We start from the raw sequence: 15,369 nt of genomic DNA, 5'->3' as shown, positions 1-15,369 counted from the left end.
GGTAGCTTCAGCCAGGTGGGGCTTCCTCTGGGTCTTGAAGAATAGGTAGGATTTGGATAGCACAGAGGGTGTGGGAGGGAGGGCACAGGAAGCAGTTAGCCCAGCAGAAATGAACTGCTGTGGATATGGCCAACTAGAGCACATGTACATGTACACAGCTGAGGGAGATGGGAACGGACACTCTGAAGGGTGCGAGGAAAATGAATGTTTTGGATATTTTCATGCCGAAGAATGTCCTTATTCCATCCCGGCACCTGATTGAGAGTGTGTCTCTAGAATGTCAGACTGATATAAATTTTCTTTAGAACGTTAGATGTTAGAGGCCCCCTTCCATTGTTTTCTAGAATCTAGTTGCTGGGAAGTCTTTTTTTTTTTTTTTTTTTGAAAATGAAAGTCCTTTTTATCACTGTTAGTTCTGAGCTGCAGGACATTTCTTCAAAATGTGGGCGCAGTAGGATATTCTCTCAAGAGCAGGCACGGTTGGGCTTTTTCTCACCCCCATCAGTTGGGTTTCCCTTCTGGTAGAGGCCAGCCCTGACAACTGCAGGCCTTCCCGACACTGCAGACCATTGGCTGTATAGCCCAGCTCCCTCAGAATAGAGAAGCCCAGAAACAGCTGAGCAGACCAGGTCTCCTTCCCTTCCCCAAACAGGCCACTTCCCATCTCAGGCAGATGAGAACGTGTTGGCATCTAATTCACATACCTAACGTTCACTCTTCAAGTGAGTACAGTCCATTGGTTTTTAGTGTTCTCTGACTTGTTGCTGGGAAGTCTTTAATTCTGATTCTTGATATGTTTTCTTCTGAAAAATGCTGGAAATATTCTCTTTATGCAGATATTCTGAAATTTTGTTATGGTGTATCCTGATGTGATGTTCTTTTCTTTTTTCTTTTTCTTTTTGCATTAACATTGCTGGACAGTAAGCAGCCCCTTTCATTATGAAAACTTCAAGAAAATTTTCCTGTTGTTTCTTTGATAATTTCTTTCCTCTTGATTTTCTCTTTCCCTTTATGGAATACATATCTGTTGGACTTCGTGGATTGAACCTCCATGCTTCTGATATATCTTTTATTACTTTCTGCCAACATTATTTTCCCCTCCCAGTTGTTTAGTTTCCAAGAGCTCTTTCAGTTATCTGAATACTTTATTTCTTTTCTTTTCTTGCATTTTGTTAGTGGTTTTTGGACATAGAATATGTCTTATCTTTTGAGAATGTTTACTATTTTTAAGTTTGTCTTGAAATTTTCTTTTGCTCCCAGAATTGTCTCTATTTCTTCAAAGTTTCTTTCTGGGTGCCAGTTTCTTGCATTAGAAGATTTTTTTCACATGTTTGGAGACTTTGTGCTGTGCAATCTATTTAAGAATGAGAGACCAGAGTGCTGACTGGAAGCCCTGTGAGCATGGACAGGGCTTGCCAACCGATGACCTTCCCTTCAGAGAGGCAGGGTAGGTTCCAGATGTTCATGTGATGCATTAGTTGGGATAAGATTTGGTTGAGTATAACAGAGTATTCAAAATACTTGATAATTGCTTTATAAAATTAAAGCTTATTTCTCCCTCACATTTGGAAGCACAGATTGAAACCCAGGGCTTGTATGGCAACTCTCCACCCCTGAGGGTGCGGGTAACATCCACCTGGCTGCAAGGGTTTCTCAGTGCAATGCCTCGTGGTCTCCAAGTGGCTGCTCAGGCTCTGATGGTTGCATCAGCATTACAGGCAGCAGAAAGGAGGATGGCAGAGAAAGGAAATCCCCAGTCTCTTTCCAGAGGCCCACATAATAGTCTGTATGCGTTTTGGCAAGAAATTAAACATTGGCCACATCTAGCTATAAGAAAAACCACAAAATGTATTCTTTTTGCTGGATGTATTACTACCTCAAATGAAATTGGGGTCTTATCACAGCAAAGGCGGAGGGGGGGGAGGTGTTAATGAGACCATTAGTGACCTCTACCATGTTGACATTTCTACCCTGTCAGTATCTATAAATCTTCTTTCTTGGGCTGTTAAATTTCTCCAGAGAAGACTTCCTCAATTTCCAATTATTTGAATCTCCCATCATGGAAAATGTAGGAGATGCCTCTGGCTTTCTGTTTCCTTCCCAGCGCATTATCCTAGAGCCAACCTATGCAGGAGGGAACTGAAGGTTGAATGCGTCAGCCTCCCGTCCCTTCCAGATCTGAACAATTGAACAGTGTCGGGTAGGCTTCTCAGGAGGTGCAACTGACATCGAGCCCTGGTTGCCCATTGTAGAAGCCTCAACAGCACCCTTGTATTGACTTTTCTCCCCTCTAACTCATTCTGTCTGCCTCCCCACTCTTGCTTCCCGGGAACATATCCCCAGTCAAATAACTGCACCAAGGGCTGGACTTAGGCTTTGCTTTCAAAGAAATTTAACCTAAGATAAAAATAATCTCATTATTTAAGATCTAAGCCTAGATTCTTGGAGCTCTTGTATTCATATAAAACCTCAGTGTAATGGCCAGAAAATACCGCATATCATTAAGAAGATAACTTTAAAAAAAAGGAATAATTTTTGAATTCTTTGTTTCACTTTACATTGGTGTTCACATCCTAGGACTCTGAAATACAGTTAAAGAAATAATAAGAACTCAGTTCTCATCTCAAAAATGTGTATATACATGAGGTTTGGGACAAGAACCTAGCATAACTAGCTAGCACACCTAGCAGGTGTTCTGAATCTCCCATCTTCATGCTTGTAAAAATGGACATAAGAAGTCTCTGAAATTATGATAGTCTGAAATTGACTCTAATGTTAAAAAATGAAATACTCTGTTCTTACATTCTTTTGCACTTGTTAGACTGATGCAATGAATTACTTTTATCTCTCACTTTCCCTAGCACAGTACCTGAGAAAGGTAGGTGATTATTTATTGTTGAATAAATGAATGAATGAATGAAATGATAATATATCCTATCCTCATAAAATAAGTTGAGAAAAAATATGCTAACATATTTGAGGAATCTGTAAAGGAAGTTGAATATTTATAAAATATTTTATAAGTGGAAATAGTACCTAAAAATTCATGTCAATGTTATAATTCTGACAAGAAAATAAATGGTTGCAAATATACTGAAACTTGCTATTTGTTTTTATACTTTGTATGAAATATGTGGTAATGTCTTAAGAAATTATAGATCACAAGCCAGTCATTTATTTATTTTGAACTTATTTAATAAATGTTGAACCAAAGTAAGGTACCAAATTACTAAATTAATTACCTGTGAGATTTAAAAACTGACAGAAAAAGAAGATAGAATGTGTTAGTAATAAATATATCTTAAAATTCATTTAATGTATAATAAGCTGCATTATATTCTAACAACTGCAAATATGACATTATAATGATTTTGATGTTTGTATTAGTCATTATGGTCTCAGAATCCTATGGTTCCTGACAGAAAAGAACCACTATCAAATGTGTACATCTCAGCTTAGTTTATTTAGTTTAATGAGATTCATTGAATTTTGTGCCCAGCACTGTTTTTGTGGTAAATTCCACTTATGAGTAGAGTGTGCCCACCTGAGTATTCCTGGAAAAGAAGAAATAAGGAACAGATCCAAACACCAACACATTTGCTTGGACTCTAAGAGGACAGAGCAGGGAAGAGACAGAAGAGAAAGTGGTACCTCCTCTTTTTGCCCCTTTTTGGGGAAGATGACAATACTCTTTATTGAGGGTTCAATTTTGTCATTTGGTGTTGGTTTTCTTAAGTGCAGACATATTGTATTCGCCGGTAGATGTCCGGCTACCGTAAGGAAGGGCTGCCATAAGGAAGTATCATAGACTTGGTGGCTTAAAGAACCCAGTTTATTCTATCTCAGTTCTGGAAGCCACAAGTCTAAAACCAAGGCATTGGGAGGATAAAATTCTTTTCTCTGAAGGTTCTAGGAAAGAACCTTCCTTGCCTCTCTAGCTTCTGGTGGTTGCTGGCCATTCTTGGCTTGTAGTTGCATCATTCCCATGTCTGTCCATCATTCCCATGGACAAAGACATGTCCACTACGTGTCTGTGTTGTTCTTCTTCTTACAAGGACATTGGTCCCTACATCCACCCTGCAGTAGAACCTCATTTTAACTAATTGCATCTTCAAAGACTCTACTTCCAAATTGAGTATATTCATAGTACCTAGGATTAAGACCTCAACCTTTCTTGGGGGGATACAATTCAAGGCACAACATAGTTCAACGATATTTTTTTTTCAAGAGTGGAAAATAGCACCACATTTTCAGTAAAGGCAAGAGGTGCTGTTGATGTTGTTTATGGTCTCTAAGTCTCACCAAAACCAGTGCTGAATTGTATGTAGCAGATTCGCTTAAGATATGTTTAAGACTTAGCTATAGACGAGCATTTTAGAAGCTAGGTAAGCAAGTGAAGAAATAGTGAATAGTCAGGTGACAAGGAAGGCTTCATTTCCTCTCTTGAGATGGAATCCGTAGGAACTCAATCAGCCCTGGAGACAATGGGACGCTCCAAATGTATTTTCACTGACGGCAGGTCCAATGAAGACAATGAGAACAAATGACATTACTTATTGTTGAGAAAAGTATAAACAGGAGAGAAGAAAATGGATATGCAAACTAGGCTTTCCTTCCACATGCAGAAAGTGGATGCAACATGTGTGACTCTGATTTAGCTTTATCTACAGTTGAGCCATCTGTTGGATCTACCAACCCTAATAACCTCGTGAGCACCAAGATCAAATGCATAATATCTTGGTCCGCTGAAGAAAAGGAAGACGTCTGTGAAAAAAAAAAAAAATAATGTATTCAATCAGCTGGTAAATCTCAGATATTTTTCAATTGACGACACCCCATGCCTGTTCCAATAAAACATTTAAATGCAAATGTGCTATTTTAAAAATGTAAACAAATTTATTATTAGTTTTTTTTTCTACTCACGATTCTGCTGGAAAACTGCATCAACTGTGCTTTCTATTCCTGGAAAGATACTTGCTATGCTTTTGGGGTAACCTGGTTCCATGGACTGTCTTTGGTTATCATATCTGATGAAAAAAAATGTCCCATGTTGTAAAACCAGTATAGTATATAGCGACAATAGTTTTCTTTAAAGTGCATATACTCTGCAAAGTGTCTTCACACCTACTTCCTCATTCAGTCTTCATAATGTCTTATTTCCTGGGCCTAAGGATGGTGAACTTCTCTACGTAAGGGTATGTTCTATTTATAAAATATGTGGGTAGCATCAACACTAAAACAGGCATCTGATGGGTAGCACAAATTGTTTTCCAAAGGAAGGGTTTCTATTTTCTGAAGATTTCCTTAATGGGCGCATAGTCAGTCTCTCTCCCTTCCCCTCTGCCCCCCACCCTCTCTGAATATTGAGATAATAAGTTCCATGTGGCACCACATTCTGTAAACTACCTGAATAGCATTTTCTTGAGTGTGTTAGAATTCAACTCCTAACTTTTTTTGCATTTCATCCTGGTGTGTTATTAAGATTTGTTCTATTTCCTGACATAGAATTGTCAGTACCATTGGGAAGGCTTTTAAATTTTATAAAATTACACTTTCAAAATCCATTGGAACACTGAGCATTTTGCCAAGAAGAATGCCCACCAAAGATCTCCTGAGTATCTTAAAGCCATCGCATGGCAGGGTGTTGGTGGTCTGTAGATACATTTCGATCTCCAGCTGAAATAGTAGTTTGCCTTACCTCCAGACTTGGTCATTTACAAAGAAGTAGGTTTTTCTCCTGTAGTAAACAGCTGCATCGATGGCTTGGACGCTGCTTGGGAAGCTGTAGTCTGAGATATCCTTGGGATAACCTTGCTTGATATCATAGCCACTCAGAGCCCAGTACTGGCTGCCTGCCAACGAGTCAGGTCACAGATCAGATACGGTTCTTCTGTTCCTATGACATGATATGCTACCACTTCTTAGTCTTTGTGTAAATTCACCACAGAAACAACAATGGAACAAGAGCCTTTAAAAGACCATGGTGGTCAAGTTCAGTTCATGGGCTGGAAGAGCTCTCACGGTCCCAGCACCTGAACAAGTCCTGCTTCTTAGCCAGGCATGTCCGGCCCCACAGCTGGGGGACTATCTCATGTTGTGAGCCTCCTATGCAGAGACGATATGCCAGCTGTGGGGACTCATAGGCTGTCATACCTGGGTGGAGGAACACTACAGGTGTTCTCATTCTGTAGGTGGGCCAACAGGGCTGAGGAGGGAAGCCGTGTCTGGCCAGCACTAACATGCTCTCCTCGGCTCACTTCCCCTCACTCTGGAAGTCTCCCCCTTGCTTCAGGGACAACTAAAACAGGATGAGGACCATAGGCAATTACCTTTAAACAGGAAAACGAGGTCCTTGTCCACATCCTCATAGGCCGCCTGTATACCGTCAGGCAAGGATGGCCAGAACAGAGAAATGAAGTTGAGTTCCACTCTTGGCAGCTGTGGGTGCCTCCTCCAGAAGTACCTAGCAGAGCAAAAGGGAGAAGGGCACACAGGACATGTGAGTGGGCGGCCCCTCTGTGTGCTGCACCACTGCCCACCCGGCCAGACCCCCGGGACGGTGGGACAATGCCACCGAACCGCTTGTGAGCATCATAGCCAACACGCAGCCAGGGCTCTATGGTGAAGCTGGGTACTTGGCAGTTTTTAGAGGAGGTCCTAGGAGTGACCTTCTGTGATTATGTCTGTCCTGTCCTCCTCACACCCTGACAAGTCTCACTGGTATTCCTACAAAATGCTGAGACTTTTAGAATATTCCAGCAAAAGCAATAGGAGTAGATCTGGTCCCGATCACACAATCACAAGTGGCCAATGGAAAATTGAAAAATCCAACCAGTGAAATGACTCACCCCCCTCACCGCAGCTTATCCCAGGATAGTCTCTTTTACTGGACTGAATGTGGGTGGGACTGGATGATGTTTCTGTGTCTGGGAAACCCGTGTGTGGCATTCCCGAGCAGCTGGACCCATGTCTGTTATGCTATCACTTACATCTGAATGTTTATGTGTGTTTGAGGTTTTTTTGTTTTTTAAATTTTCCTGGATGTTTTGAGTTACCCAGAAAACACAATCTATTGCAATGAGGTGTACAACCCCAGAATTTGAAGGAAAAGCTGAGTGATGTGTAATATGGGGTTTGATTAGAATCCAGTTCTAAGTTATGCCAGTAAATTAAGATAAAGGAAGAAATAGTTCAATCTTATACTTGTCTTTAAAGAATAGTATTTCTCCACGGAGTGTGGCGATAGCATCAAATGTCAGTCTGGGGTCACAAGTTGTGGGTGTGCTTGGTCCAGTTGGTTGGACAGGGTTGCTTGAAGGACCTCAAAAAAAAAAAAAAAAGAGAGAAGAAAGAAAAGAAAAGAAAGAAAATCTTTTTATAAGGTTAAGTCTAGTGTGACTCCTGGAGTACCTGGGCTCTTCCAGGAAGGGGAAGGGTTTTCGCAAGACGAAAATTCCTATCAGACGATCCCACAAGGTTTTAGACTCTCTTAACCTCATTATTATCATTTCAAATAAGAGAGGTGATTTCTGGAGATAAGTGCAGGTTATGTTGTGAAAGAAAATAATTTGAATTCTGTGCATCCTCCTCCCCTCCCTGTACTTTAAAATCCTAATTCTGTCCTGTCCCGTTTCTTGGTTCCTCCTGGATTTCTGTCCCTTGGTATCCACTCCCAGCTGTCTCACCAACTCCCAACTTCAGGAAAGGAACCAATGTTCATCTTTTGTCCTATAGCATAAATCTAAGCCAAATGTTAGCAATTTTTTTTCCTGTAGGTATTTGCATCTTCATGTGTTTTTTCATTGTTGAATGAATGGCTAGGCTAATAGTTAAGAGAATGTAAAATGTGGAGGGAAAAGGAAGGAGGTTTTTTCAGGGTGAAAGGAGTCAGGAAAGAGAGGAAGCTACTGTGAGTCTCATTGTTCTGGAAAGTTCTATCGTCATAAGGAAGCCCCGAGTTGTTGTGCTGGTATGCTTGGTTCTGTGGTGCTCTCCCCATTCTCCTCCCTCCACAGGGACCTAGAGATGCTCCAACCTTCTCTTGGGTGCCCTGTTCTTACGGCCTTTGGGGTCAGGAGGGCAGGGGGAGGGGACACATGATGGTCCCTACTTGTCTCAGAGCCGAGGCCTCCATCTCCCTCCCTGAAGAGCATAAGCCACATCTTTAAGAAACGTTCATTTCCTGCATCCTCCATTCCCATCCCCTCCCTCCTCTACAGACAACAGTTCTATTACCTGCAATATGTATCTTCTGCTGAGCATGTTTCTTGACATGCCTTGCTTTGCCTACATGCATCTGATATTTGTGGAATCAAATACTGTGTAATTTAAACACAGTATAATATGTATTATTATCTTGTTTCTTTTCTACGAAGCAGAATGTTTTAAAGACACTTCTATGTGGTTGTCACCTGTACATCTAATTCAGTGGTGTCCCCACTGAGTGTTACTCTGTAGTGTGCACCTGCCACCTTTGACAGACCCCAGACAGACCTCTGGGTACCCTCCAACTTCCACTACCATGGACAAGACTGCAAAGAACATCCCAGATATGCCCACACCTCACCATGTACTCAAGGTTCTTCCCACGCTCTTACCGTAGATGGTCTGAATGCCATTGATGTCATCTTGAGGGAGGGTGTAGGTGCTGGGGTCGTGGAAAACATAGTTGGGATACATCAAGGCACCAGGGTCAGTGGAATGAGAGAGCCCCAAGGAATGGCCAACTTCATGGGCAGCAACAAGAAACAAATTATAATCTGAAACACAAGCATGCATGGTGAGTGGCTTCAAGTGGATCCAAGGGTGGAGACAGTGGAACCTCAAGGACTGCAGCTTCCAAGCTAACAGTGCTGGAGAAACCATATTTTCCACACATGTCTTTTTCATTTTCCCTTCCCTGGGTGTGGACCTGAGGCTGAGAGGAGGGATGACAGGGCCGCCATGGTCTTGGGATGCCCCACAGCCCTCTCCAGCCTCCCAGGCCCTCAGCCCCTTGAGTAGAGCCTCAGCACACAGGTAGTTAGAGAAGAAACATGCCGGGCTGTGCGTAGCCTCAGATGCAAATGGACTTGCATTCCCTCCCTGGTCACCCATCAGCCAGCACCAGCTCCTTCTTGATTCTGAGTTCTCAAAGCATCTTCAAGGACTCTCCATCTTCCCCCTTGTTTGAAAGAGAAAAACCCTGCTCCTTCTGCCATCTTTAACTTCCAGGAGCAGCGCTTTTCCCAGCTGGGAACCCCCTTCCCAGGCTCACACTTCTGTCAGATGGAGCCCTTAGAACTTGGCCTGGTCCAAGGACCTTCCCTTGCCCAGCAGACACTTGAGGGCTTGACTTGCCTCATTCTGGTCATCCCATAAACACACCATGCATTTTCTTACATGCCCCCCTTAACAAAAAAGAGTACTTTCTATATGCTGGGAAGTGTAATATTATTCAGTCCTCACAACATTGGTGTGAAGTATCATTAGAAATATTTTTACAGTAAAGGAACTGAAGCCCATGGATTTTGGATACCTCTTTAAAGGTCTTACAACTGATAAGAGGTACAGCTGAGGTCAAATCCAGGTTGATGACATGACCTGTGCTCAGACGAGAGCATTCAACTTCCTATTTATAATTAGCCTCATGAAATTCTATCCATGCTCCTAGACCCTTTCTCTTGATCATCACATCCTTGCATTTTTTTGCATTCCTGAATACATCTCAGAAGACATTTTTGAGGGCCTGGCGTAGGTTGTGAGGGGCTCTGGGGGTTCTGTCATGAAGCACAGTTGAGAGAGGGAGATGTACGCCAACAACGTGAATGGCACAGCACAATGAGGAGAACAGTTAGAGAAAGAGAAACAAAGGCTGTTGGCATTCTGAGGAGAAAGTCCCCATTTCTGCTGGAAGTCAAGAAGGGGAAGCATATGGCAGAGCAGAGAAAGAGATTTTGAAAGGAGGAACTTGGGGTGTAACGTGAGCAAATGTAGGGAGGTTGGGAATACATGGTGTGATGTAGGAACAGTGAATGTGCAATGTGGCTTCTGAGTGTGAAACAGGAAGACAGGTGTTAAGACGAGTTTGCAAACGAACAAGAGCCTTGAATGCCAAGGAGAGGAATTTGAGTGTTACGGGTCCAGAAATGTAACACTTGGACTTTAAGCAAGAGGGTAACATAATCTGAGATGGACTTTCCAAATGCAAATTTTGCTGGCATGCTGGGAAAACTTCAAGGTAGGAGAGATTGGAGGTTGACAGTCCAGGTGGGAATTTGGATCATTTAGTTCAAGTAAGAGGTGACGACCACATGGACCAGTGGGGAGGGCAACAGAGATCCAAAGTAGTGGAGAGAGATATTTATCTTTGGGTTCACACAGCTCCCAGTACAGGGACTTGGGTGAAATAAACACAATGTATATGTTGAGAAAATGGTGGGAGGAGCAGATCCCAAGCAAAGATAAAAGTTTCCTTTCTTGTTTTCTACAGTGTTCTGTGGCATATTGCTGCCCAGTGGCCTTGTGAAGTTCCACCTGGCCTGGATATTCCTTACTCATCCCCATTTCTTCCCTTCAGGTCTTCTCCTGAAAGGGGTGGTTTGTCCCATAAGAGCAACCACCGAGAAAGAGCTCCCTGAAGATGAAATAACTCGACCAAAAGGACGGTGACTGTTTTCTAAGTGGAATAGTTTTCTAAATGAACCTGATTATTTCTGAATTTTCAAAAATAAGGACCTTCTCCATACATCATGAAATTTCAGAATATTAAAAAAAACATATACCCAAAAGTAGTGGTCAGCAAACTTCTTCTGTGAAGGTTTAGATGGTAAGTAGTTCAGGCTTCGTGAGCCATGTGGTTTCCATAGCAAGTACTTAGCTCTGCTGTTGTATGGTGAGAATAGCCATAGACAATACAGAAGCAAGTAAAGGTGGCTGTTTCAATAAAACTTTATTTATACAAACAGGACCGGGCAGGATTTAGCCATAGTCTGTAGATTTCTAATTTCTGCCCTAGGAAAACACGGTCAGTAATTAGCCTTAGGACTTTTTGAAACCTGAATTGACTTAGTATTATGAGGTAGCAAAAATTTAAAGTGGTCAGCTTGTGTGAGTTTGAAATGTTAGCAGAATTTGGGTGTGTGTGTCCAAGGGGAGTTTCTTATGTGAGAAACACATATTTAGAAGCTGCCTGTTGACATGACTTTGGTTGACTTACTGCTAGAATTTTCGGTCCATGTTTCTTCTGCATCGAAGTGAACATCTCCTCCAATACCTTGGCCCGGCTGAAAGGCATGAGCGAGGATTCCATTGGGTCCGTCAAATGGCGAATTGTCACCATGATCTGAAATAGAGCAGTCTGCATGGGGTGCCTGTGGAGTCTCAGCTCAGCCAGGGAAAGCAAGTATGAGCACCACAGCTGCAAGCCCACCTCCTTGGACGAAAGAGATCCTGATGTCCACTTCTCCCTGTGAGACCTTGGTGAAGGTCAGGGGTGATACATTACTCCATACTTGAAAGGCTTTCTGAATAGCTGTCTCCACATTGGCCTCTGACAACTGTGGGGTGTACTTAATAATCCTTCAAATGAGAAAACGGGAGAAGGATTCATTATGGTTTAGAAGAGCCACCCATCAGCAGACCAAGCTTCTCCATTTAGGAGTGAGTGGTCTATGCCGAGCTGCCCCTGGAGAGGGTCTGCGAGCAGTTGCGGGACTCAGGGCTGCAGACATATGTGGCTTCTGGGCAGCTCACTCCTTATCTTTAAATCTAAAACATTTCTTTATTCATAAGATGATCATAAAATAGTAGCCCTCTCATAGGGTAGTTGTGGGGATTAAGTATGTGTGAAGCTCAGTACTGAGCAAATCAGAGTATTGAACAGATACTGGGGATCATACTGTCATCATTAAGATGCAGGGAGGTGGGGCTATAGTCTCTTCAGCAATGAGCGAGCCTCGTTTGAGTCCTTAATGGAATTCATAGAGAGGCAGCCTAATGTTGCCATCATCCTTTTGAGATTGCTGGAGAAGGACAAGAATTATCAGGCTGTGGGGTGAGGAGGCCTCTGGGGTCTGTGGTCTTTCACACAAGACTCTGGGCTCTTCAGGGCAGGGACACCTGTCTCCCCTGCATCCCACATCCTGGGACTGTGCCTGGCACATCACACATGCTCCATAAACACCCCCGTCAGATTCTGGGTCCCAGGAGCCATCACCTGTAGGTCAGGTTAGTTTGTTTCCACTTGGGGTTCCCCGGGGTTAACATAAAATCACCGCTGTCGGGCACTCCGCAGCGAGGCTTCTGCATCATCTCCAGGGTCTCCTGATTGGGCTTCCCCGTCTCGTTCAACCCAAAGAATCGCTGCATCTCTCTGAGCTTTTCCATAATCACACTGGTGCTGTTCTTCCTCTCAGACTGGAATCTGTTCCTGGGTAACTGGTAGAACTTTTCTAGGTAGTCCTGGGCAAAGACAAATATGGGAGGGGACTGGCTGGGTGATTCCTGCAGTTCTCTGGGCATTCTGTATCCTCTCTAAGTCACTGCAGACTTTTGACAGACTAACACCCTGAGAGACGAGCAAACACACGGATTTGGGGGTCGACTTTGAGGGAACAGGGACGATGGGCCAGAACGGCCCCCTTACATCCAGTGTTCCAGTTAGTGTTTATACATGAAAGCAGGTATTTCATAAGGGATGAAGCCCAAGTCCCCATGCAAAGTGCTAGTACACAGTCGGGAGACTGGCTCCTTTTATAAAAAATAAATAGCACTGGCTACTGATTTCTTGAGGTATTAATTGCATCAATGAAAATTCTCTTTTAACTATCTTTCCAATACTGTGGAGAAGATGTAATCATCCTAAGACACGGGTGTGCACAGATGGAAGGAAATTGCCAAGATGACAACTCAGATCCCAGACCTCCCTGGTGCTTCTTAAATGAGAACTGAAAATTTCACAAGAAGAACTGCAAACTGGGTTTGGGGTAACAGCACCATCCTTGACATTAGCCATTTACCCACCACAGCTCCTCTGGAAGGGACTGACGCTGCTGAGGAAACCAGTTCTGAGGCTTCTCTCACCCTAAGCAGCCCAGGGACACCTTCCACTTGGCAAGGGACACAAGACAGAGCACTTTTGTGCTTTTACTGGATTCAGAGAGGCTTGGGTTCAAATCTCAGCTCTGCCACAGATTAACTGAATTTTTGGACATGTCATTTAACTGATTTAAGATCCACTTTGGTCTCTAAAGTGGGAATAATAACAGCTGATCCCAGGAATGCCATGAGGACGACTCAAATGCTCAGTCATGCACAGAGTCAAGGCTCACAGGGCTCCAGCCTCTAGCCCAGGGGTAGATCACTGTAGGGGATGTGTAAGAAGAAAGGAAAAGGAAAAAAACCAAAAAGAATACTACTTTTCTATAACTGCAAAGCTAAGGAAATTGTGCGCAACAAATTCTCTGACAGCGTTCTCTGGTGCTTCTTCAAAATTTGGTCCAACTTTCCTACAATGGAAAGTAACCGTTGGTTTTGCTTCATAAACGTTTATATACATAATCAGATGTAGGAAATCTCACTGCATCACAAACTGACTTCTAGTTCCTTCTAATCTCCTGTCCTTGTGGTCTCTGGTCCACCTGAGATTTCTGGCTTCAGGACAAGTCCATAGAGATGGCACCAGACATGGTGACTGGGGTGCCTATAATGGCTGAGGAAAATCTTAGGTGAGTCAGAAAGAAAATCCCCTACTTTTATAATTAAGACCATTCCTTCTGAACGGGATCCCTGGCTGGGGGCAGCTCGACAGCAGTATCTTCCCAGAGTTCAAAGAGCCCAGCGAGGAACCCTCTGGACTCCTGATGTTTGAGCCCAAACTAAACATCCATATAACTCCTTTCAGGCTGATTTAACTAAAAAGAAGAAACAACCCACACAGTTTCGTAAGAACCAGCACGTCAACCACCACCTGCTGGCGGGTGGGTTTACCTGAACAACTCGTGTGCTCTTCTCTTCTGGGGACTCCCCTCGAACTGGAAAGGTGTGTGAGAGCTGCACGCAGAGCAGGAGCAGAAGTGGGAGCTTCCTCAGGTCCAACGTGGCCTTATCTGCAAACGCTGCCATCCTGGCCTTCCTCTCCTGGGTCCCTCAGGGTTGCCGGGTCCTGTGTCACTCACGGCTCTCTCTTCTGACCCCTTATAAAAGCCATGTCTTGAACAATTGCCACACATCAGGAATGTGAAGTAACGCAGGTTATTTACGCTCTGACACTGTTGCGATGTTCTAATGTGATTTAGTATTCCTCAACAGGGGGCGGCGGATCTTTCGACAGAAAAAAATAGTGCAATTTGCTATTCTTTGCTCTTAGGATTTTGGTTAGAGATTTACTTTTGCAAAGCTGTCTGATGTAGGAGAAGACTTGGGGAATTGCTCCAGAGGGTAATAACCAGCACTTGGCTGTGGGTTTGCATTTTCTAGGTGGGAAGGTGCAGAGGCTGTATTAGCTCATGCAGGCACCTTGTTGGGTTAGCGTCATTATCCTGGTACCACAGAGCCCGTTTGGAGGAGCCCTGTACTTAGCCACCCTTGCTGGGAGGACTGTGTGCCTGGGACTGTGGTCGCCATGCAGGGTTAGCATAGGGGTCCTAGAGCAGCTTCTGGAGGATGTGGTTTTGGCATCAGTGTAGTAGAGAAACCTATGTACTGTGTAATCAGTGTAGTAGAGAAAATCCAGATTGCACAGGCTGCAATGGGAAGGAGGAAGACAGCAATGCTGACACTGATAATAACAATCTAATATTTAAGGGGAGGAGGGCAGGGGGTGGGGGTGAATGGGTGACGGGCACTGAGGGGGGGCACTTGAGGGGATGAGCACTGGGTGTTATGCTGTATGTTGGCAAAGTGAACACCAATAAAAAATAAATTTATTATAAAAAAATCTAATATTTATTATTATTAATTATTAATTATTATTTATTATGTCCCCAACATCCACGCTGTACATATATTATGGCAGGATGCTAGTGTTTCTGCATTTTGCAAATGAAATAAAATCCAGGGAAGTAAGAGGATTTGTGCAAGTCACATGCTGAGTGGTGAGGGGAGGCTAGGATTCGGTCCCAGAGAGCCTGAGCTGATGGCTACTCCATCTGGCCACATTAAACCCTCCCATGGTGGAGCAGGGACCCTGGCTGGTGCTCACAGAGGAGGAATGAGAGGTGGTGTATGTGCCCCCGGGGAAAAGGCCTCGGGAGAGGGTTTACAGACCAGGTGACCATACAGGCCAGGGGCCCAGAGGCATGTTCTAAAATCATGTCACCTGTTTCACCTATTCTGACTCTATGTGTGTGAGATGAGGTCACGATGTATATATTTGTATGTGCTCACTTA

General features: G+C 43.6%; 1 protein-coding gene across 1 annotated transcript; it reads right to left on the bottom strand.

Annotated features, from left to right (window-relative positions):
- Positions 1 to 3,442: 3,442 nt before the first annotated feature.
- MMP8 (matrix metallopeptidase 8) lies at positions 3,443 to 14,193 on the bottom strand. The gene is made up of 10 exons (XM_038536353.1): positions 13,969 to 14,193; positions 12,197 to 12,441; positions 11,411 to 11,559; positions 11,198 to 11,323; positions 8,598 to 8,759; positions 7,204 to 7,321; positions 6,330 to 6,463; positions 5,699 to 5,852; positions 4,924 to 5,027; positions 3,443 to 4,764 (listed from the first exon to the last, which is right to left on the bottom strand). Exons 1-10 carry the CDS (start codon positions 14,101 to 14,103, stop codon positions 4,661 to 4,663), a joined length of 1,431 nt encoding a protein of 476 aa, XP_038392281.1. The 5' UTR covers positions 14,104 to 14,193; the 3' UTR covers positions 3,443 to 4,660.
- Positions 14,194 to 15,369: the final 1,176 nt, after the last annotated feature.

The sequence above is a fragment of the Canis lupus genome, chromosome 5 (assembly GCF_011100685.1).
Source record: "Canis lupus familiaris isolate Mischka breed German Shepherd chromosome 5, alternate assembly UU_Cfam_GSD_1.0, whole genome shotgun sequence".
In the NCBI taxonomy this organism is placed as follows: domain Eukaryota; kingdom Metazoa; phylum Chordata; class Mammalia; order Carnivora; family Canidae; genus Canis; species Canis lupus.
The sequence above is the reverse complement of the archived record's forward strand: the minus strand, read 5'-3'. Positions and strand labels throughout refer to the sequence as shown.